Source organism: Nerophis ophidion, linkage group LG12, assembly GCF_033978795.1.
Source record: "Nerophis ophidion isolate RoL-2023_Sa linkage group LG12, RoL_Noph_v1.0, whole genome shotgun sequence".
Classification (NCBI taxonomy): Eukaryota; Metazoa; Chordata; class Actinopteri; order Syngnathiformes; family Syngnathidae; genus Nerophis; species Nerophis ophidion.
The window spans coordinates 30555600-30578419 of NC_084622.1; the positions used below are offsets into that span (position 1 = coordinate 30555600).

At 40.3% G+C, this 22820-nt stretch overlaps 1 protein-coding gene across 1 annotated transcript in view; it reads left to right on the plus strand.

The window, feature by feature from the left end:
• zfpm1 (zinc finger protein, FOG family member 1) overlaps window positions 1–22820 on the plus strand; it is a 218776-nt gene that overhangs the window by 112901 nt on the left and 83055 nt on the right. The window contains exon 4 of the mRNA XM_061917349.1: window positions 16399–16527. Within this exon, the coding sequence (XP_061773333.1) occupies window positions 16399–16527 (129 nt within the window). The remainder of the gene's footprint in view (window positions 1–16398; window positions 16528–22820) is intronic.

The window sequence follows — 22820 nt, forward strand, 5'->3', positions numbered from 1 at the left end:
ACACAGTTGCTTTTAGCTGCTGGCATTACACTACAGGCTCTTCTTGCTCTTTCCTGTCTCTTCTCACAGACAGCAAGCACACCTTCTTACACACGTCACATACTGTCACGTCATACACCACATATGTGTACGCCCTCGCGGAGCAGGGAGGTAGTAGCATGGGTAACGTTACCTGTGATGCTAGCGAAGCGGTGCGAGTGGTAATATGAGAGAAAGAAGGTGCACATCTGGTAACAAATGAAGGAAGAATTAATTCCCAAGAAAAACAGCATCGTCTGGCGGTGGTTTGGATTCAAGTGGGAATATGTCGAACAAACAACTGTAATCTGTCAGCTGTGGGGCAAAATCCTTGCTACTAAAAGTAGCGTTACTGCTAATAGGTAGTATCATTGGAAAAGGCTTCCGCTAGAGAATGAAGAGTGCTTACTCCGCATCGCAACATCTCCATTCGGTGCCACACGCCAACAACATCAAAATGCCGAGGCAAACATTTCCAGATCAACACGGTATGAAACAAATAGTCAACAACAAAAGGAGATAATATCCGCAATAACCTACCACATAGCGAAGGACGAACACTATTTGATTTCCTATCATGCAGCTCATTTCTATTTGACAGTTATTGAAATATCTTGTGTGACATCATGCACAAAAGTGTACTTTATTTGTTTTAATATGTATGTAGTGGCGTTCTGTACAAAAGTGCACTTTAATTTAGTGTCGTTTGCACAAAAGTGCACTAATGGGTTGTTTTAAAATGTCTCTGACAGTCTTGCACTTACTGTTTTGGAAATGACATGAATGTTGGCCCTAGTGTGTGAATGTGAGTGTGAATGTTGTCTGTCTATCTGTGTTGGCCCTGCGATGAGGTGGCGACTTGTCCAGGGTGTACCCTGCCTTCCGCCCAATTGTAGCTGAGATAGGCGCCAGCGCCCCCCGCGACCCCGAAAGGGAATAAGCGCTAGAAAATGGATGGATGGATGTTTGTGCCACTGCTTAACTGTTTAATAAATACAGATTTGGTCAATTGACTTAGTTGTGATCAATTGACTTAGTTGTGATTTCCCTCTCTGCATGAAAGTTTAAAATGAGCATATATTAATGCAGTAAGAACAAGAATGTTTTAATGCAGACACATAGAATAATCATACTGCTGTGATTTTATGTATCAAGTGTTAATTCAAGGCTAAGGCAAAATATCGAGATATATATTGTGTATCGCGATATGGCCTAAAAATATCGAGATATTAAAAAAAGGCCATACCGCCCAGCCCCAGTCTCATTGATCATATTTAAATGTTCTCAATATTTCAGGGTTCCTCACGAGGAAACCTTATGATCCATGAACTGCTAAAAAATTGAGTAGATCAGTAGTTACCAATTTGTCGATCGCGATCGACCAGTCAATCTTTGGGACCCTCCCGGCTGATTGCTAAAATATATGTATATATATATATATATATATATATATATATATATATATATATATAGATATATCTATCTATCTCTCTATATATATATATATATATATATATATATATATATAGAGAGAGAGAGAGATAGATAGATATATCTATATATATATATATATATATATATATATATATATATATATAAAAAAAGTTTTTATTTTGACATCAGTCGGGACCCAGGATGGACCGCTCGCCTGTATCGATTGGGGACATCTCTACGCTGCTGATCCGCCTCCGCTTGGGATGGTTTTCTGTGGACTGGACTCTCGCTGCTGTCTTGGATCCGCTTTGAACTGAACTCTCGCGGTTGTGTTGGAGCCACTATGGATTGAACTTTCACAGCATCATGTTAGACCCGCTCGACATCCATTGCTTTCGGTCCCCTAGAGGGGGGGGGGGTTGCCCACATCTGAGGTCCTCTCCAAGGTTTCTCATAGTCAGCATTGTCACTGGCGTCCCACTGGATGTGAATTCTCCCTGCCCACTGGGTGTGAGTTTTCCTTGCCCTTTTGTGGGTTCTTCCGAGGATGTTGTAGTCGTAATGATTTGTGCAGTCCTTTGAGACATTTGTGATTTGGGGCTATATAAATAAACATTGATTGATTGATTGATTGATTGAGTAACACCCTTACCCAGAAAATGACCAACAGACCTGCCTTTAGGCAAACATTTTCACCCCTGAACACGCCCGCACGCCCCAGCATTCTCTCCTCAGCCTCACATCCCGCGGCTCTCGACACCGCGGCCACACCCCACGAACACCGCACACTACACCCGCTTGTCTCGCAAACGCGCATTGCATGACCTACAGATCATCAAGCTGCAACAATGCATTAAGGTTGACTTTTGCAATGCATCAAACATTTTCTAGCATCCGACATAAATCACGAGTCCGTGATTATCATTGCTTGCCTGCGACCAGAAGCTAACAAGCCAACTATGACGCTCCGTAATGCTATTCTTCTCCCTCCAAACACGAGTTGAGTTTATACCAAAAAGTTCTATTTTGGTTTCATCTGACCACATGACATTCTCCCAATCCTCTGCTGTATCATCCATGTATCCATTTTGGTATAAACTCAACTCGTCGTGTTTGGAGGAAGAAGAATACTGAGTTGCATCCCAAGAACACCAAACCTACTGTGAAGCATGGGGGTGGAAACATCATGCTTTGGGGCTGTTTTTCTGCTAAGGGGACAGAACGATTGATCCGTGTTAAGGAAAGAATGAATGGGGCCATGTATCTTGAGATTTTGAGCCAAAACCTCCTTCCATCAGTGAGAGCTTTGAATGGTTGACCAAATACTTATATCCCACCATAATTTACAAATGAATTCTTTAAAATTCCTACAATGTGAATTCCTGGATTTTTTTTCACATTCTGTCTCTCACAGTTGAAGTGCACCTATGATGAAAATTACAGACCTCTGTCATCATTTTAAGTGGGAGAACTTGCACAATCGGTGGCTGACTAAATACATTTTTGCCCCACTGTATATATGTTTGTGCGTGTGTGTGTGTGTGTGTGTGTGTTTGTGTGTGTGTGTGTGTGTGTAAATGAAACATAGTTGACGCAGGGGTAGATCCTGCTTTGGTTTTTGCCTAAGACCAAGGTTGTAATGTAGAGAGAACTTTTGTTTGAGTCCAGGCCATTAAATATTTATTTATATTTATTTTCCATCCATTTTTTCTACCACTTGTTCCTCTCTGTGTAGTGGAGGGCGTGGGACAGATGTACTGTAGGTGACCACATAATTTCACTCAAACTCACATTCACGCATTAAGGCCAATTCAGTGTTGCCAATCAGCCTATTACCAAGTGCATTGCTTTAGAGGTTGGATGAAGCTGGAGTACTGAGAGCGAACCTTTGCAGTCATAGGGAGAATATGCACCTTCCCTTTGTGAGGCACAAATGCTAATCACCGAACCACTGTGCTGCTAATTCTTGTTTTTTGGTTTGAAAAATTACATATTTTTACCAATTTTTCCAGATGTCACGTTTTGAAATGCAAATGTTGATGCTCGTCTGACCCACAGCATTAGACACACATAATAAAGGTGAAATCCTTTGATGGTTTTTTTTTGGTCCTAAATTAGCCAAAACATTAGCACCGCATAAAACATTTTGTTGTTCCTGGTCCGACATTTATTAAAATCAAAAACAAATGAAAAAAACAATTTAAAGCCTTGTCCAGCCGATTTCAGATATATACTATTCATGTTTAGCTTACTTTTACTGCAAATGAATATCGGCTCCAAATATCGGTTATCGACCTACTTCTCCACTAAAAATTGGTATTGGCCCTGTGAAAAACATTATCAGTCGATCTCTAATTAACTACTCTATTAATTAACTACAGAATGCAGTCAATATGCTCTTCACAGATTTGTTTCTCTTCTAAATTTTCTTGCAACACTGTCTCTTCTTCACTGTATGGATTGTGAGTATGTATTTAAATAGCGGCACTATCGCCATTTATGCAGCTGCACACATTTCACTCTCTCGCAGCTACTCAGGGTTGCATCTACCTCGTTTGTCCCCCTGTGCAGATGTAGAGTGAACAGTACACGCCAGTTGGAGTTGAAAAACACAAAAGGTCAAAAATAACGCCAGCAAAAAAGAAATATAGAAATTAGTTAGGAGTTGAGATTGTTGGATGACTTTGCCCTGCCTGTGTGACAGGGGAAGTTGAGCTTATCAGATTGATGGAGACTGTCTTGCTATGTGGGGGGGAGGAGAAGGTTTTGGCAGAGAAGTGTCTGTCGACTCCTCCTGATACCTGCCTCCCTGTCTGAGATGATATGGGAGATAATATTGATAATATTAAACGCAATAACTGTGTCTCCAGCTCTCCTCCCACGCTGCATCCCCTTGCAGGATAAAATCAATGTGCCATTCAATGTGATTTATAGCTGAAAATAATGGCACTATTTAAGCAGGGAGAGGAGTGTGTGCATGTTTTTGTCTGCGTGTGTTGGTGTGTTGCTGCTTATGCGTGTTTGCATGTAGATGAAATTGAAAGGCGGACATTAGAAAAGATTGATGTTGTATGTATGTTGTATGTGTGTGTGAGTGAGTGTGTTGATGTATTTGACGTGGCAGATCCAATCTCTCAACGGTTACATTAATAACGTTGGCATGTAAGGGTGTGTCTCGTCGCCATAGCGCTTTTTATGGTCGGTATTGATTGGACACTATCGCTCTTTATCAAAGTGAAAATGTTAAGGTAAACACTGCTTTTGTGCAGTAATAAAGTGTTGAAGGCTAAAAACAGCAAACAGGTTTGGAGTTTAATTGAATTAAATAATTTTTAGGAATTTTATTTTTGTTTTTGTCAGTTAATAAGACAAAGTATTTTGATTGTGTATTTGGCCCGCCGACCATCATCCATTAAAACTAGGGTTGCTCATGTATGCAGGCATGTGATTTTTCCGTCTAAAGTCGGAATTACGTCTTTTTTAATCTAAGGGGGGGGGGAGTGTCGACCAATCAACTACGGCGTAATATAATATTACGCCGTAGTTGATTGGTCGATGTGTTCCTTGTGACCAATCAGGACATCTGTTACTGCCATTTTCCAAATGTAAACGATGTCGGTTCTCGAGAGAAAGGACGCTTCACGAGTAAAATAAATTGATAAACATGTCAAAAATAAGTTTCGATGGGACTGGATGGAAAGGGAAATCACTGATACTGTTGGGAAGAAGGAAGTTATGACTTTGTTCGTCGATTTTATCCGGAAAATCGATCGTCCCGGAAAAGTTTTGTGCACGTGGTGTCATGATAATATTGACTATGAATCACGAGGTTTCAAGGCTTTGGGAGTACATGCGAAACGCCAAAAACATATGAAACAACTTGAAGCAAGGAAAACTAACTTTTCACTAGCTGGTATTTTTGGATGTCAACCGAAAGTGAGCAACCCTTACGGACTTCATCCTTTGTTTTTTTTGACAACTGCCGTAAACATCGAGAGGAAAGATCCACGACAGGGTTTTTAATAATGAGGTAAGCTAAAAAATATTTGCTTGTGAAATACGCTTGTTTGTTTTAAATATTAACCAATTATTGCTTTGCGAAATGTAAATGTGTTTTTGTAAAAATAAAAAGCCACGTGAAAATATATTATGAAATTACAGAAATTCAAAGAGTCGCATTATTGATTCTAGTTAACAATTTATTTGAAATAAATGTGCATATAATACTAGAGGCAGAAGTTGGCAGTGAAATCCAAAAAAAAAGCTACAAAAGCAGAGACCAAAAGGAAAATGCAGGCTGCTCAGAAATTTGCAAGGAAAGCTCATGTTAGGGCTCTCCGAGCAAGTAAATGTGTGAAGTGAACTGAAGTAATGTGGTAATACTGTAAATAAACTGTAGATAATAACACTGATCAATGTGACACCTGTAGATGTGAAATGAACACAAGATGTAAATATTAGTGACTAAATACTGTTGGGACTGAACCATATACAGTGTGATTCATTAGGATAATTGGGGTATGTATGTTCTATTAATGATGTTTTCATGTCATCCATCCATCCATTTTCTACCGCTTATTCCCTTTCGGGGTCGCGGGGGGCGCTGGCGCCTATCTCAGCTACAATCGGGCGGAAGGCGGGGTACACCCTGGACAAGTCGCCACCTCATCGCAGGGCCAACACAGATAGACAGACAACATTCACACTCACATTCACACACTAGGGCCAATTTAGTGTTGCCAATCAACCTATCCCCAGGTGCATGTTTTCATGTCTTTAAACACTAAAATATTTTCTTCAAATGGTGCTGTCTTTGTTAATTTTAGCATGTTAAATTGGTGAAAAACCAGGAGCTGGACCTGGTTGGGGGCCTTGGTCCCCCAGACTCCCGGAAATGTTTTCAGTCTTTTTCATTGTGGTCAAATCACATGCCTGTGTATGCAGTACTCCCGCTACCCTGCAGGGGGCAACAGCAAGGTATATGTGTCACAAGGAAGCAGTAATGGAAGAAGACTACTCTCTCAACCCAATCTAATTACGTATATTTCAAAGATCAGACTTTTAACAGTGATTTGACAACTGAGTATGAATATTCTACACCAAGCAAGTGCTTGAGTCATTGTTTCCTCTCGGACCTTTTAAGCGACGGACACATTGTTTTCGACATTGTCAACAATGGTAGATATTCACACATGTAAGCTTCATCACGAAACTCTTGTCAACTATTTGTAAGTAGATAATGTGCATAAACTGCGATGAAGTGGCAACTTGTCCAGGGTGTACCCCGCCTACCGCCCGAATGCAGCTGAGATAGGCTCCAGCGACCCCAAAAAGGACAAGTGGTAGAAAATGGATGGATGGATAATGTGCATAAATATGTTTGGTTTGTTTTGTACTGAAATTGCTGATTTTTTTTAAATTTGTGGTTGTGTTGTTTTTGTCCGAGAGTAACTCTGGCGATTAAAGCTCGTTTAATGCATGTAGCGCTAAATTTGACCAGTAAAGGGCCATAATGCTACACCTTTGGTTTAATTGTGTGCAATGGGGATTTTGTTATGCTTCTGTGTAAAGAATTGTAGTTTATTGTGTGAATGTATTAACATTAAACCTTCTATTTTATTTATGTAACATACACAGTGGACAATATTTATGTAAAATAAACACTGTACTTGATACTTTAGTAAAGTTTATTTTATGTTCATTTTTAGTCTAAAAAACCTAAATGAAGGAAGAAATTAAATAAAACTGAAGAAGGAAAATAATTCAAAAGAAGGAACACCAATCCTCAGCAAAACTTCTGGAGATTCTGTTAACTATCTGTCTAGCTGCACACGCTGGATTGAGCAGCGAGGGCAGAATGATTAATTTTTCGACAGTGCAGTGTGAAAGCCGATGTGTTTACTTTGCAATTAAGTAAACACACTCTCAATAGAACGTGTGTAGATGACACATCAACAATTCAATGTCCGGCCCCTTGGCTCTTGAAACTGCGGCCCTCTTCATTATGTATTTGAAAAGCCCTTGGCAATTGTTTGCGATCCAAGGTCTAGAGCGGTTTGCCTGCCTCGCTGGCTGTGTGTTCCGGATGAAATGCATAACTGATGCTACTGCCCTATATACTGGATAGTAGGGTGGCCAGGAGTCCTGGCTGTGGCCACACCTGGTCACCAGTCCTGCTGGTGGCGCCATTGTACTTCCAATTCCCTGATTGGAGGTAGTCAAGCTCAAGGAGAAAAAGAGCAATTGTACACAACTATTCCAATTAAGGTTGGGGGTCAGCAACCCACGGCTCTAGAACCACATGTGGCTCTTTAGAGGCGCCATGGTGGCTCCGTGGAGCTTTTTCAAAAATGTATGGAAATGGAAAAAAAATGGGGTGAAAAATGTTTTTGTCGTGATATGGTTTCTGTAGGTCAAACACACAAACCTTCCTAAATGTTAGAAGCCCACTGTTTAATATCTTTGTGTTCTATCCTCCACTGAGGAGAGTATTTGGCAAGCGCCGTTTTGTCCTACTAATTTCAGCGGCCCTTGAACTCACCATTTTGTGGACTGTGACTCAACAGTTTGTTTACATGTACAACTTTCTCCGACGCTGACACAGAAAGACGTGTTTTATGCCACGCCTTCTTTGTCTCATTTTGTCCACCAAACGTTTCGTACAGTGCTTGAATGCACAAAGATGAGCTGTGTTGATGTTGAGTGCTAATCAGGCATATTTGGTCATTACATGACTGCAAGCTAATCGATGCTACATGCTATTTAGACTAGAGCTGGGCGATATCGGCTTTTATTAATATCGCAATATTTTCATGCAATATTGCGATATACGATATATATTACGATATTTTGTCTTAGCCTTGAATGAACACTTGATGCATATAATCACAGCAGTATGATGATTCTATGTGTCTACATTAAAACATTCTTCTTCATACTGCAATGATATATGCTCATTTTAAACTTTCATGCAGAGAGAGAAATCAATTGATGAAATGCATAACTGATCCAATTGACCAAAAGTGTATTTATTAAATACTCTTCATTCTCTCGCGGGTGACTTTTTAAATGAAAGAACAAATTAATAGTGTTGCTACCTTTTTATAGCAACACTTCTGCTGCATACTTTTCATATTGCTGTTTTCTGCTGAATATTTTCCCACTTGAAGCCAAACAACCGCCAGAAGATGGACCACCCGCTCTTTATTTTGGGCATTTATTGTTCTTCCTCCATTTGTGATCAGTTTCAAACCATCTCGCTCTTGTATTGCCACAAGCTCCTCTCCGCTCGACCTGCCTCAGCTAACGTTAGCCATGCTGCTACCTCTCTGGTCGGCGAGAGCGTATGACGCTACACTCGCGAGAATATGTGACGTATGCAAGAAGGCGGGATTGTTTTCCGTCCCCGTGAGAAAGAGACGAGAAGGAGTGAGAAACGCCAGTAATGTAATGCACGCAGCTAAAAGCAACTCCACCTGCCTCAGCTAACGTTACGCTCTCAGCTAACGGCGAGAGCGTATGACGCTACATGCGTGACAGTATGTGACGTATGTAACAAGGCGGGCTTTTTTTATGTCTCTGTGAGAAGGACACAAGAAGGAGTGAGAAACGGCAGTAATGTAATGTACGCAGCATAAAGCAACTGTGGGAAAACATATAATCGAATATTTCGATAAAGTCATTTTCTGTATCGCACAGAGACAAACCTGCGATATATCGTTTATATCGATATATCGCCCAGCCCTAATTTAGACAATCTTTATATACATATTGCATCATTATGCTTCATTTGTAGCTACAAATATTTGAGCTAATTTAATTTCCTTTACTTATGTGTGTTTAGTTTATTTTTCATGATACATTATCTGCATGTAAATTGGCTGCTTTTCTGAAAGTTGTTTGTGTGCCATGTTGTTCCAAACCACAGCAAACTGTACCCAGCTTGCAAATATTGTAATAAATCCATTAGAAGAAGAAACTCTGAGGTTTCCCTTAACTTGGACACACACATCTATACCTTCCACCATTCTAAGCCAGTAATTTCCAGGAGTTATCTTACGTTTGTACTCTTTTAGAAGTTTTACTGTTTTCCAATGTTGTAAAAATGTGTACAATAAATATTATTTCAAAATTTCTGTAAACAAAGTTTTGCATCAGCCTACGACACATAGCTATTTTGATAGTAATAAGCCACTTACATCATGTGTTGCCATCATTATAACATTTTTACTTTTGTTGTGGCTCCAGACCCATTACTTTCATGTATTTGTGGTCCAATAATCTCTTTCAACATTTTGGGTTGCCGACCCCTGGTTTAGGTCCAGGACATATATGAGCTTGGGGCATATATATCATCAATAGCTTTTTTTATGTAAACTTAAACCTAAAATAACACTTAGTGGATAAAAGACCTCTGCCAGGGCGACACTGTTAACAGATACAAAACAGATTAAACCCCGTGTCCTTCTTAAATAAGTGTGTATCCAGCTTTCCATATGGTAGTAGGTCACATCACGTGATGGTCAGCCAGGTGCATTTTTTATTGTGGGGCAAGGAAACTAAAATTAATTAACAAAAGTGAAAATAATAAAATATTACTTTTTTTTTTAATATAAATGTGTATATCGGTGTGTATGTATTGAGGGGGATTGTTTCATCCTGACTCAATTGATAAAAGGAGAAATTCCATTTGTATCTGTATGAATGTTTAATGTGTGCTTCATTGGCTCAGTTACCAACCCCATCACACTTCGAATTAGGAATGCCTTTAGCCTGCCGCTCTGGCAAGGTCTCAAAAGAGAAGCATTCTGGGGCACACCGGGCATGTCCCGGGGCAGTTTGCCTCACAACTGGCAGGCAGAGAGCTCCTCGGCATCATCGCAACAACCAAAGCAACCGAGAACCAGTCTTGGCAACCATTGAGGTGCTCTCACACTTAGCCAGTTCTATCCCACCAGGCTTCGATTTTGATTAAACCTCGCTCCCCTGTCTCCGGCTGGCCTGCTCTCACACTGCTCTTCACTGGACTCAAAATTGTTTTGAGTCCAGAGGGGGCGTGGCTGGGGCGTGGCTCAGATGGTAGAGTGGCCGTGCCAGTAGAGTGGTCCTGGTTCGTATTCAGCTTCTGTTCTGAATTCTTTTAGCATGTTAGCATTAGCATGCTATTTTTTTTTTTGCCATTTCCGCAGGTGTACACCTCACAGTTAACGTGTTACTTGTCGCATCACAAGTGTCTGCATGCTAACTTTAGCATTTCAGTTCGACTCGCACCATATCGACAGCTCGCACGTTTCTGCAGCTTGCTCATACGGCATTAAGGTGCAATTCCTACAAGAATTGCACAGATGTTAGTTTACATATATTGTTCGTTCAGTCTTTTTGACTATCATCCCAGGCCTTATTATGACACTGGTATTGTTCATAAAAGTGATATTTTCATAAGAAATGTGTAACTGTCGATAGAAATGGACCAGTGATTCTCAAACTGTGGTACGTAGACTGGCATCCATTGATACACCCAAGAATCACGTATCTGAATATTTTAATGCATGACTCGAGCCGTTTATGAGCCTTCGATGGAATGAAGACGCAAAACAGAAATGTCTTACTCTCTCATTTCTATCTCTACACGCGTGTGAACTGAATGTTCTCCACATTCTCTGCTCACGTTAACCCTTTCTCAGCCTCCCTGCCAATCAACATGCAGAACATATGTAAACAAAGATGGACATTGGCAGAGAAAGCTGCACATAACATAGATGCCTTCAAGACCATGGGAAACCATAACATCTGTTAAAAAAAAAAAAAAAACTACAGGTGGACCATAACATATCATAGGACCATGTCCGTTACAACATAAATAAAATAAAACAAAATAAAATATTAAAAAAACAATTACTATCCAACACAACCTATCAACTGATGACAAGAAAATGAAGAGAGAAACAAATTAGGTTAATATTTTAAAAAAGTTTGCAAGTGCTTCTGGGTGGCCATGAGCAGTGTACGTACATGTTCCTTGCGGTTCCCGCCGACAGACTCTTATCCGCTATTGTTGGATGAGGTTGAGGTTGTTTGCTTAATACGAAAAAACTATTGTCCTGGCTTAAATCTGCGAATGGCAGTGTGGATCAGCAGGGAGCAAGTGTTTTATTTTCCTATATTCAGTTTTACCTTTCAAACTGTGTGTAATGTTACAGTGACCAACAATATTAAATATACCGTATTCCCTTGAATTGCCGCAGGGCATATACAGTAGTATGCGCCTGCCTTGAATTACTGCCGGGTCAAACTCGCTTCGCAAAATAATTAGCGCATGCTTAGTATTCCCGCCTGGTCAAACTCGTGACACTTCCCCCGTCATCATTTTCAAAATGGAGCAGGCTGATTTCAATACCGGTAATTTGAAATCGCATAAAAGGGAAGAAGATTAAGAGCTATTCAGTAGGATTTAAGGTCCAAGCTTACATCACACTCAATTTTTTACTGCATGCCTTTGGTAAGTGCCGGAGTGAGAAGAGGTTTTAAAATAATTAGCCCATGCTTACTTTTTCCGCATGCCTTTGGTAAGCGCAGGAGTGAGAAGAGGTTTTAAATTAATTGGCGCCCCAGCGGCAATTCAAGGACACACGGTACTTGTTAAATAAATCCCCTGCCTTGTTTTTAATGAAAACTTAGGCATACTGTGCAACTGCATTTTAATGTTGGCCGTCACAGCAGTACTTGGAGAGTCAAGTGTTTTCTAAGGTGGGACATGGTGAAACAAGTTTGAGAACCACTGAAATAGACCAACAACAAATGTCCATTGCAGAGGATGCTGGTTCTCAAAATAATAATAATAATAATAATACTGAAGGGTGAAGCTTTCTGGAAATGTGCCACCTAGAACAATTTATTTGAATATCCCTGCCTTAGACCAGCAGGGCCTATGAACATTTTCTGCAAATCCGCAGTAGGTTTTTTTTCATTGTTTTAGTCTTGCTGGTTATAAAATGTAATACTTTTGGGAAACTGAGGCCACAATTCTGACTCTCTCTCTGGAGTTGTCATACTCAGTGTCTTGTTGGTTCATTGTTATTGCGTATGTGGGTTCCTGCGTACCTTGTGTTCCCTCCCTGGTTTGACCATTGGCTTTTGTGCTAGTTGCTTTGTGATTTATTTTTGCCTTTATGTCTCAGGACAAAACTGGACATTCGGTGTAAAGCATATCCAAGCCCCGTACAGATTGCCTCGTGTGATTGTGCTCTAAAACGATAAAAAGCAATGATAGCTACACAATCTATTTTAAAGGAGAACATTAAAAAAATCATGGCCTTTGGACAAGTACTCAATGGACATTTATTAATCAGGATAAATAAAAGTGGCAGTTAGTTCTGAGTCTCGTTTGGCTCTTTTGTCGCACCAAACCCTTTCCTGATTGTGATGCAAGCTCAGATAACCAAGATGCTGTGATGTAACTATCGATCTTATCTGACTAATCATGAGTTGTGCTAATAGGGAGAGGCACAGCCGTTTGATAAACATACTGATAACAGCTACACAGGCAAAGTTCAGGGTTCATGTATCTCACATGCATGGATAAACACATTTCATTAACCCACACATGGAAACTTTAAGCATTGTTACATACAGTACACACTAGGTGTGTAATTATTAGGGCTTGATATCATCGGCAATTTCCCAAATACTGTAGGTTCGATTTTAATTCATAAAATCACGATTCGATCAACACCTATAATTAAAAATGTCTCAGATCTGTCTTTTGTATTTTTTTCTTCACCTTGAACAACTTTGGACTGTTTAAACTGTCATAAAAGTCTCAAAAGAGCAATTTTGAAATAAAGTAATGGCAAGTAAAAGTGTACATGTACAGTATGTTGCACAGATTCTGTTTTACTGATCATTTCCAAGCCGCTTTCTGACAGTCGCTTCCGGATGCGTCGTTGTGTGGGCGGTCCTATTTACGTGGCTCACCTATGGCAGCGTCTTCTCACTGTTATTTTTGTTGTAGCGGTGTAGCGTTCAAGGATGGGAGTTGAAGAAGTCTCAAAAGATGGAGATAACTGTTATAAGGACAATCAGACTTTACTTAAATCAACAACAGAGCAGCATGTTCACCACAATGTTACATCACTTTTTCTTTTAACAACACTCAATAAACGTTTGGTCGACTGAGGAAACTAGTTGTTGAAGCTTTGAAAGTGGAATTTTTTTCCCATTCTTGTTTAATGTAGAGCTTCAGTCGTTCAACAGTCGGGGGTCTCTGCGGTATTTTACGCTTCATAATACGCCACACATTTTCAATGGGATACTGGTCTGGACTGCAGGCGGGCCAAAAAAGTACTTACACGCTTTTTTTACGAAGCCACGCTGTTGTAACACGGGCTGAATGTGGCTTGGCATTGTCTTGCTGAAATAAGAAGGGGTGTCCATGAAAAAGACAGCGCTGAGACGGCAGCATATGTTGTTCCAAAACCTGCATGTACCTTTCAGCATTAACGGTGCCTTCACAGATGTGTAAGTTACCCATGCCTTGGGCACTAATGCACCCCCATACCATCTTAGATGCTGGCTTTTGAACTTTACGTCGATAACAGTCTGGATGGTTCGCTTCCCCTTTTGTCCGGATGACAGGATGTTGAATATTTCCAAAAACAATTTGAAATGTGGACTTGTCAGACCACAGAACACTTTTCCACTTTGCATCAGTCCACCTCAGATGATCTCTGGCCCAGAGAAGCCGGCGGCGTTTCTCGATGTTGTTGATGAATGGCTTTCGCGTTGCATAGTAGAGCTTTAACTTGCACTTACAGATGTAGCGACAAACTGTATTTAGTGACAGTGGTTTTCTGAAGTCTTACTGAGCCCATGTGGTGATATCCTTTTGAGATTGATGTCAGTTTTTGATACAGTGCCGTCTGAGGGAACGAAGGTCACGGTCATTCAATGTTGGTTTCCGGCCATGCCGCTTACGTGGAATAATTTCTCCTGATTCCCTGAATCTTTTGATGATAATATGGACCGTAGATGTTGAAATCCCTAAATTTCTTGCAATTGCACTTTGAGAAACGTTGTTCTTAAACTGTTTGACTATTTGCTCACGCAGTTGTGGACAAAGGGGTGTACCTCGCCCCATCCTTTCTTGCGAATGACTGAGCATTTTTTGGGAAGCTGTTTTTATACCCAATCATGACACCCACCAGTTCCCGATTAGCCTGCACACCTGTGGGATGTTCCAAATAAGTGTTTGATGAGCATTTCTCAACTTTATCAGTATTAATTGCCACCTTTCCCAAATTCTTTGTCACGTGTTGCTGGCATCAAATTCTAAACTTAATGATTATTTGCAAAAAAAAATGTTTATCAGTTTGAACATCAATTGTGTTGTATTTGTAGCATATTCAACTGAATATGGGTTGAAAATGATTTGCAAATCATTGTATTCCGTTTATATTTACATCTAACACAATTTCCCAACTCATATGGAAACGGGGTTTGTAATTGCCATAATATTGCAGCCTATATGTACCCCGCCTTCCGCCCGATTGTAGCTGAGATAGGCGCCAGCGCCCCCCGCGACCCCGAAAGGGAATAAGCGGTAGAAAATGGATGGATGGATGGATGTATCTCTTATGTTTTACTGCTATCTATTGGTCACACTTATCATTACACCATGTACCAAATAAAATTGTTTTGAGGTCGGAAAGCAAAACCAGTATAATTTCGTACATTAGTTGCACCGGGTTATAAGGAGCACAGTCGAGTTTTAAGAAAAAAAAGGATTTTAAGTGTGCCGTATAGTCCGTAAAACACAGTACTTTTTTGTCCGTACGGATGTGAAATGGTCTTAAATTATTCTCAATATGGTTTTAAAGTCTTAAAAAGTTCTAAGTTTGATTTGTTAAAATCTGCAGAGACCCTGGTAAATGTATGTATAACATGTACTTATTAGCCTTTTAGAACAAAAAGACATACCCAGTAATTAATTTAAACAATGACACGACTTTGAGATCGCTCAGTTCACGCCACCACCACACCCACTGGCCATGCCCCCGCTGCCACAAATTGATTGCCGTTCTGAGAGAAACACTGTCGTGGCTCGCCGTAGTGCTAAGATGAAGCTTCTGTCAAAATATTCTGTTTGAGAGAACACTTAGCCATTGAGGAAAATTTAAGACAAGACAATAAGAAGAAAGCAATGTTCGGATGTAACAGCGGCCAGCCAGAGTGGCTTTGTTCAGTAGAGATGGAGAGCGGAGATGAAAACTGGAACTATTAATGCTGCACTCCATTCAGCCAATAAGAAACTTTAGTTTATTAGAAATTATATAATTATATAACACTCATCATTAACACTCTTCAAAGTGTTACTGCACATTTACATGTTGTGACCTGAGTATTAACCCAGCTATAGCAGGCTGTAGTTATAGACAAGTAAGTTGTGTAATCGGCTTGATCAGAAGCAAAAATATCAGTGCTGATTAGACAAACACTGGCAGCAGCAATCTCTGCTAAATGAGACAGAGCAAAGACATAAAAAAGCCCGGAATCCCAACTCAATTCAGTGAAGGGATTGAGAGGGAAGGGTGATGGACAACGATAAAGAGAAAATTGAGATATGGGCAGAAAATGGGTGGAAACAGACAAAAAATGAGGACGGTGAAAGCAGAACGAATGAAAGCATCACATAAGAGTCTTTGAGTTGCAGAGGAAATGAAAGGGCCCATCTCTGCGTGGTGAGGTGTTGTGTTACACAGCACAGTAGTCATTTCTCTGCAGCCTTTGATCAGCAGACAGGAACAGCCGTTGCCCAGACCCATTCTCACACAACACACTGGCACATATACACTCTTTCAATTGCACAGCAGATTACTTCAACGTATGTTATGTGGGATTTTCACTTTGAAACTCTCAGAAAATCTCACAAATGGCAACGTTTGTATCCAGAGTCCGGGACGCAGAACACACACAGAGGCCCTGAAGAAGATGGGGAAGAGCAAGGTCTCGCGCACAGTGGTGGAAAAGAAGATGAGGAGGGGGAGGAAGACGATAAAGTGTTGCATTGGAATGGCCCCGGTGAGTATTTCGGCTGTCTTTAGTTTTCTGTAGGTTCCCAAAAGCTACTGTATGTAACCCAGTTGGAATGAAAAAAATAAAACATTTAGAGGATAATTAATAGATAAACAAGGTAACGATGTGTCATTAAATGAATGTGTCTTCGGCATGTGTATTGAACAAAAGTATAAACACAACACCTGTTTTTACTCCCATATTTCATGAGTTGAACTCAAAGATCTAAAACTTTTACTATACGCACAAAATACCTATTGTTTTCAAATATTGTTCACAAATCTGTGTTAGTGAGTGCTTCTTCTTTGCCAAGATAATCCATCCGATCTCACATACATGTATGTGGCATATCTAGATGCTGACTAAACAGTATGATAATTGCAAAGGGGTGCCTTAGGCCGCCCACAATAAAAGTTCACTCTGAAATGTGAAGTTTTGCTTTAATGAGGGGATGGGGGCGGGGGGATCTTGCTTCCCTTAGACGGTTTCTCAAAGTTAGTTCAAAACTTATTTGGTTCTGCAAACCAATTATTGCAGCAGCTGTCCAGGTGGTTGGTTTTAGACGATCATGGAGGCTCACCTGCTGGATGTGGAGGTCCTGGGCTGGTCTGTTTACTCGTTGTCTGCGGTGGTGAAGCCGGTTGGATGTACTGCCAACTCTGAAATGTTTTTGGAGTTGGCTTATGGATGAGAAATGAACATTCAATTCACAGGTAACAGCTCTGGTGGAGATTACTGCAGTCAGCATGCCAACTGCACGCTCCTTAAAACTTGTGACATCCGCGGCATTGTGCTGTGTAATAAAACTGCCCATTTCAGAGTGGCCTTTTATTGTGAGCAGCCCAAGGAACACATGTGCAATAATAATACGGTTTAATCAGCATATTGGAGGTGGGATAGAATATATTCGCAAATTAGAAATGCTCACTAACAGTTTTAGACGAATTTGGGAACACTATTTGAAAGGAATATGTATTTTGTGTATATAGTAAAAGTTTTAGATCTTTGTTAGTTAGTTCTACTGATGAAAAATGGGAGCAAAAACAAAAGCTTTGTGTTCATATTTTTGTTCAGTGTATGTTACAGTTTAAAACCTGGTCTTTCAATTAACTTCAATAATATTTAGTGTAATACAAAAACTTTTCTGGCACTGTCACCATGTACTGCTGGTTGAAATGATGATTTTCATCTCTTCTGACTTATAAATGTTGTATTATACATTTCCAAAACATTAAATCATAGAGTTAATGCCTTTTGGCATTTGATTGCACACATTTTTGGATGCTTCTTTTCGATGGGCTTTGCAATCTGACTACGTCATGATGTCACAGCGAGGGGTACAGACCTAATTGGACGTTAGTCAAGCTTGGAGGAAACACAATAAAGTATTACAGGATATAGGCCAAAGTATTATTTTCATCTAATCTTGGCAAGTGCATCATAACACTAACCTGTGACATGCAGTGACATAAATTCTGCTAAAAGCAACTTTGTTATGCAGCACTGAATCAATCGGAGAGTGTGCACTTGTACCTATTGGTGTGACCAAGTGAATCTATATACGGCAGGGGTCTCAAACTCAATTCACCTAGGGGCCACTGGACTTGGAGTCCGGGTGAGGCTTTGCCGCAAGAAAGGATTCCTTAAAAAAATGTTGCATACTCCTCAGCATGTCTAGTTGTATAATTACGTTTCAAATTGTATTCCTTGTGCACCGCAACTTTCTCTCTGCAAATAAGACACGTCGGGGTGCCCCTGTGCCCAACAAAGAAATATTGCATCTCCCACTTTTCCTGGAATTGTCTTTGCACATCACTAACCTTTCTCTTCACTGCAGGCTTTGAAAAAGACATGTTTGGGGTTGTGGAATACATTTGTATTTAGCCGACGCACAGAGAAAAATGTTGTTTCCGCAATGTGTGTCGTTCCGCTTTTCCTCCCTACAGTAACACGGTGGTCGACGGATAATAGCCGGGAAAGTACCGGGATAGCATGTGCAAAAAAGTGACGGCTCCTGGAGTGTTATCCGGCGTCATATAGAAATATATGTAGTGTTCATCGTGTGAGGCAATGCTAATTAAACAATACAAAAAAAAAATAACGGTTTGAATTGGTCCAGGTTATCAGGGACTGTTATTAATGACGGACAGGTGTCGCGGTGTGACTGCAGCCAGGCACGTATGAAAACCCTCGTCCCCATGGCAACGTCTCTGTCGCTTTCACTCATTTGCCGCTTTTCCACTAACGCAGGGGTAGGCAACCCAGAACATTGAAAGAGCCATTTTTGACCCAAATAACAAAAAGCTGTCAAGCACCATTCAAATAAAACTTGCGGGCTGCACTAACATTAAACTTTCATATGAAGGTGGGGGCCGCAAAATAATGTCTCGTGAGCAGCAATTGGCCCGCGGGCCGCGTGTCTGAGACCCGTGATACACGGTAACGTTTCTATAGTTTATTTTCGACCATCTGGAAGAAAAAAATTGCAGCTACGCCTTCAAAAAATTGTTTTTATTTTCAGTGTACATTTTCAAAAAATATACATACAGGGTTTTATTTACAATCTGGGAAGGCCTTCAAAAACAAACATCCTGCAGACAGACTCAAAAAACGGATTACAAAGTTGACTTTGGAGTCACATTTCTGCAATGTCCACGCTAAACATAACCAATATATATTATCTAGTCCAGTGGTCCCCAACCATTGGTACCGGGCCGCAGAAGAATTTTTTATTATTATTATTTTTTTTTTTATTAAATCAACATAAAATACACTTACAATTAGTGCAACAACCCAAAAAAACTCCCTTTTTCATGACAAAAACTTCCCTTTTTCTTGACAAAGGAAAAAACAAAAAAAACTAAAATATTAAATGTAGAAAAGAGCAGTAGAAAAAGGATAGATGGAGGGTCCCTGCGAAGTTATGTGTGGTGTAACATGTCATGCTACCCCATGGTGGCGCCACATGCACATGGGCATGAGTTGGTGCCTCCTGGCCTTTTGAGTTTAAACTTATAAAAAGGAATATACAATAACACAATACATTTGTGATAACTCTTAAACTCCTTATTTATTCCTATAAATGTTATTGAGTGGGGTAGCACGGTGAAAGAGGGGTTAGTGCGTCTGCCTCACAATACGAAGGTCCTGAGTTCGATCCTGCGCTCGGGATCTTTCTGTGTGGAGTTTGCATGTTCTCCCCGTGAATGCATGGTTTCCCTCCGGTTACTCCGGCTTTCTGCCACCTCCAAAGACATGCACCTGGGGATAGGTTGATTGGCAACACCAAAATGCCCCTAGTGTGTGAATGTGAGTGTGAATGTTGTCTATCTGTGTTGGCCCTGCGATGAGGTGCCGATTTGTCCAGGATATACGCTGCCTTCCGCACGAATGCAGCTGAGATCGGCTCCAGCACCCTCCGCGACTCCGGAAGGGACAGGTGGTAGAAAATGGATGGATGTTATGGAGTGGTCAAATTTAACTGGCTGAGGGTTTGTCGTTAAGATGTTAGTTCAATTAATAGATGAATATTTAAAAGTTTTATTCTAATGTATTTATTAATATCAGACTTTTATCACGGTTGTAATAAATTCACTTGTCTGTGTATGCCGCACTTGCTTTGACTAATTTTCCCCTCCATTTTTGTATCTGCTCCTTGACCTATAGACAACATTCTAACAAGTCTTATTGAGTAAAGTAGTCTTATTGAGTAAAGTAGTCTCAATCCTACTACTGTTAAGATGAATTACAAAATTGGACGTCCAAAATGCTTCTCTATGTTATAGCCTTTTCCAGTGCCCTTTCTGCTGTCCTACCTTTCTCTTTTGGCGATGAGAATATGACAGGGACGCAAATGTATGCAAGTCAAAAATAACAACAACAAAAAAAAAACAGACCAAGGCAGATAACGAGGAAAAACCTCACTTATCAAGGTTTGTTTATTTTGCCTTTCTGTTGTGCTCAACGAGTTAAACAAAGCCAGAAGATTAGCACACCATCTGTCACTATTTCCTTTTCAAGCTTTGGTCATTTTATGTGTGCACGCGCGTGCATGTGTGTAAGTGTGTATGTGTGTGTGTCTGTGTGTCTGTGTGTGTGTGTGTGTGTGTGTGTGTGTGTGTGTGTGTGTATGCACACGTGTTTTTGCAAGTCCTCCGGTGGGGAGGAGAGGATGTGTTCATTATCGTCCTGTCCCAGCCTTGTCCCTTTAACAGTAATTGGAGCGATATTAATTGCTGTGTGGTGGCTGGTTGATGGTAGCACCATGATGCTGTACTGATACGGTTCTTCGTGTTGTGTTCTTTTTTTTTTTTCAACTCTCCTCCACACAAACTAACTGGTGGGTGAGTGAGGTAGAGTGGGGGGAGAGAAAGGGAGAGAGATAGCCCCTCTATCAGCTTCGGAGCAGGCGCTGTCTTTATCAGGAGCACGATTGGCAAAAAGGAAACTTTGACCGGTCTGAATTTTTCGCTTATCGTCAAGCCTCCTCTTCCTCCATTTCTCCCTTCCTCCATCCATCCACTCTCTCCTCCTCTGGTCTCTCCATCACAGCTAACAACGTCTCTAACCACCTCCCTCCCCTTCTTCTTTCTCCGTCCTCCACCCCAGATACATCATTACCTCTTTGTGACCATACTTTTATTGTTTCTGCTTTTTTCTGTGTCTCTCTCTCTCCCCATAGTGGACAAATGTCACCTGCCAATGTACTCTAGTCCATACAAAATGTTCATCATGTATCAGATACTTCCCATGAGAGAGAAGTGTGTATTGGCTAGAGTGGAAATAAACACAGTTTTATCTCCTCTGGGTGTGTTGGCATTCCACTCGTTTCTCACTGTTGTCGAAGATTGTCGACACTGACTTCCAGAAGTTCGTAGGGTTATTGTCAATGAGGGTTGTTTTTTTCCCCCCCGTTTACTTTGCTTTGTGCCAAGGGACCCAATAGTTTCCACACATAATAACATTTTAACACAGTGTAGATATCGTACTGTTTACAGTTTTGACGTATACTTAATCATTTATTGTGCAGTTGTTAATTACTACAATGCGAACCTATTAAGTTGAACAACATGACCTTTATTTTAACCTCTGATTTGCTCATATTTTTAAATAACAGGAAATAATAGAAATTTCACCATCCCAAAAGCTTTATTATTGTACATGCATTTTTTGACGTGCATAATACTACAAAATTTGATAAAACTTCCGATAGGCAGCTAACTTTCCCTTTCATGGAAGCTGCTTTTATACCCAATCATGGCACCCAACTGTTCCCAATTAGCCTGCACACCTGTGGGATGTTCCATATAAGTGTTTGATGAGCATTCCTCAACTTTATCAGTATTGATTGCCACCTTTCCCAACTTCTTTGTCACATGTTGCTGGCATCAAATCTACAGTTAATGATCATTTGCAAAAAAAAAAAAAAAAAGTTTAGCAATTAGAACATCAAATATGTTGTCTTTGTAGCATATTCAACTGAATATGGGTTGAAAATGATTTGCAAATCATTGTATTCCGTTTATATTTACATCTAACACAATTTCCTAACTCATATGGAAACAGGGTTTGTAATTATTGTCCGCTTATCCAAATTATATTAAGTAGCCTGGAGAAAGATATGTACGGCTTTTCAACATTACAATTAAGGATGGTGCCCAATTCGGTACATTAATAGACACTGACCGAATTCCGTCGGTACTACCAGGTATCGATACAAGTAAAATCAAACAGGGTCATATTTTGATATCTTTGTTGCCCATGATATGTGGTCCAGTTGCAGACTCGGCCGATCCAAACACTTGAAACAGTTACCCCAGCAGCATTCATGACGGATTCAGGGAGGATTGTCTCTAGGTAATGTTGCAATTTGTATTGCCCACAAAGCAAATATACTTAATAGGAAAAGCTCCACTTTTCAAAATGCGCTAGCTTGTTGCAAATTTACTTCGCTGATGTCATATATAAGCTACTGAATAGCAATAGGGATTTTACTTGTTCCTTTCAGCACCTGCAAATTTGGTAGTGACATCTTCCTCCCAAGATGCACGTTACAATCAAACAGAAAGTGTGTAATAAGTACAACACTTACAGTATAAACACTCTGTAGGGTGCAACAAAAGACTGGACAGGCACTTTCAGCTTCATGGCAAAGACTACTTTCTGACGAGGCAACACACAACTGCTTATACACTACTGCCATTTAACGTCTTAGAATTGCAGTTGTATATTAAGCCTACTTTATAATACTTTCAATTGAGTGTAGAAAAGTTTAAGAAAACAAGATATACGTAACAACT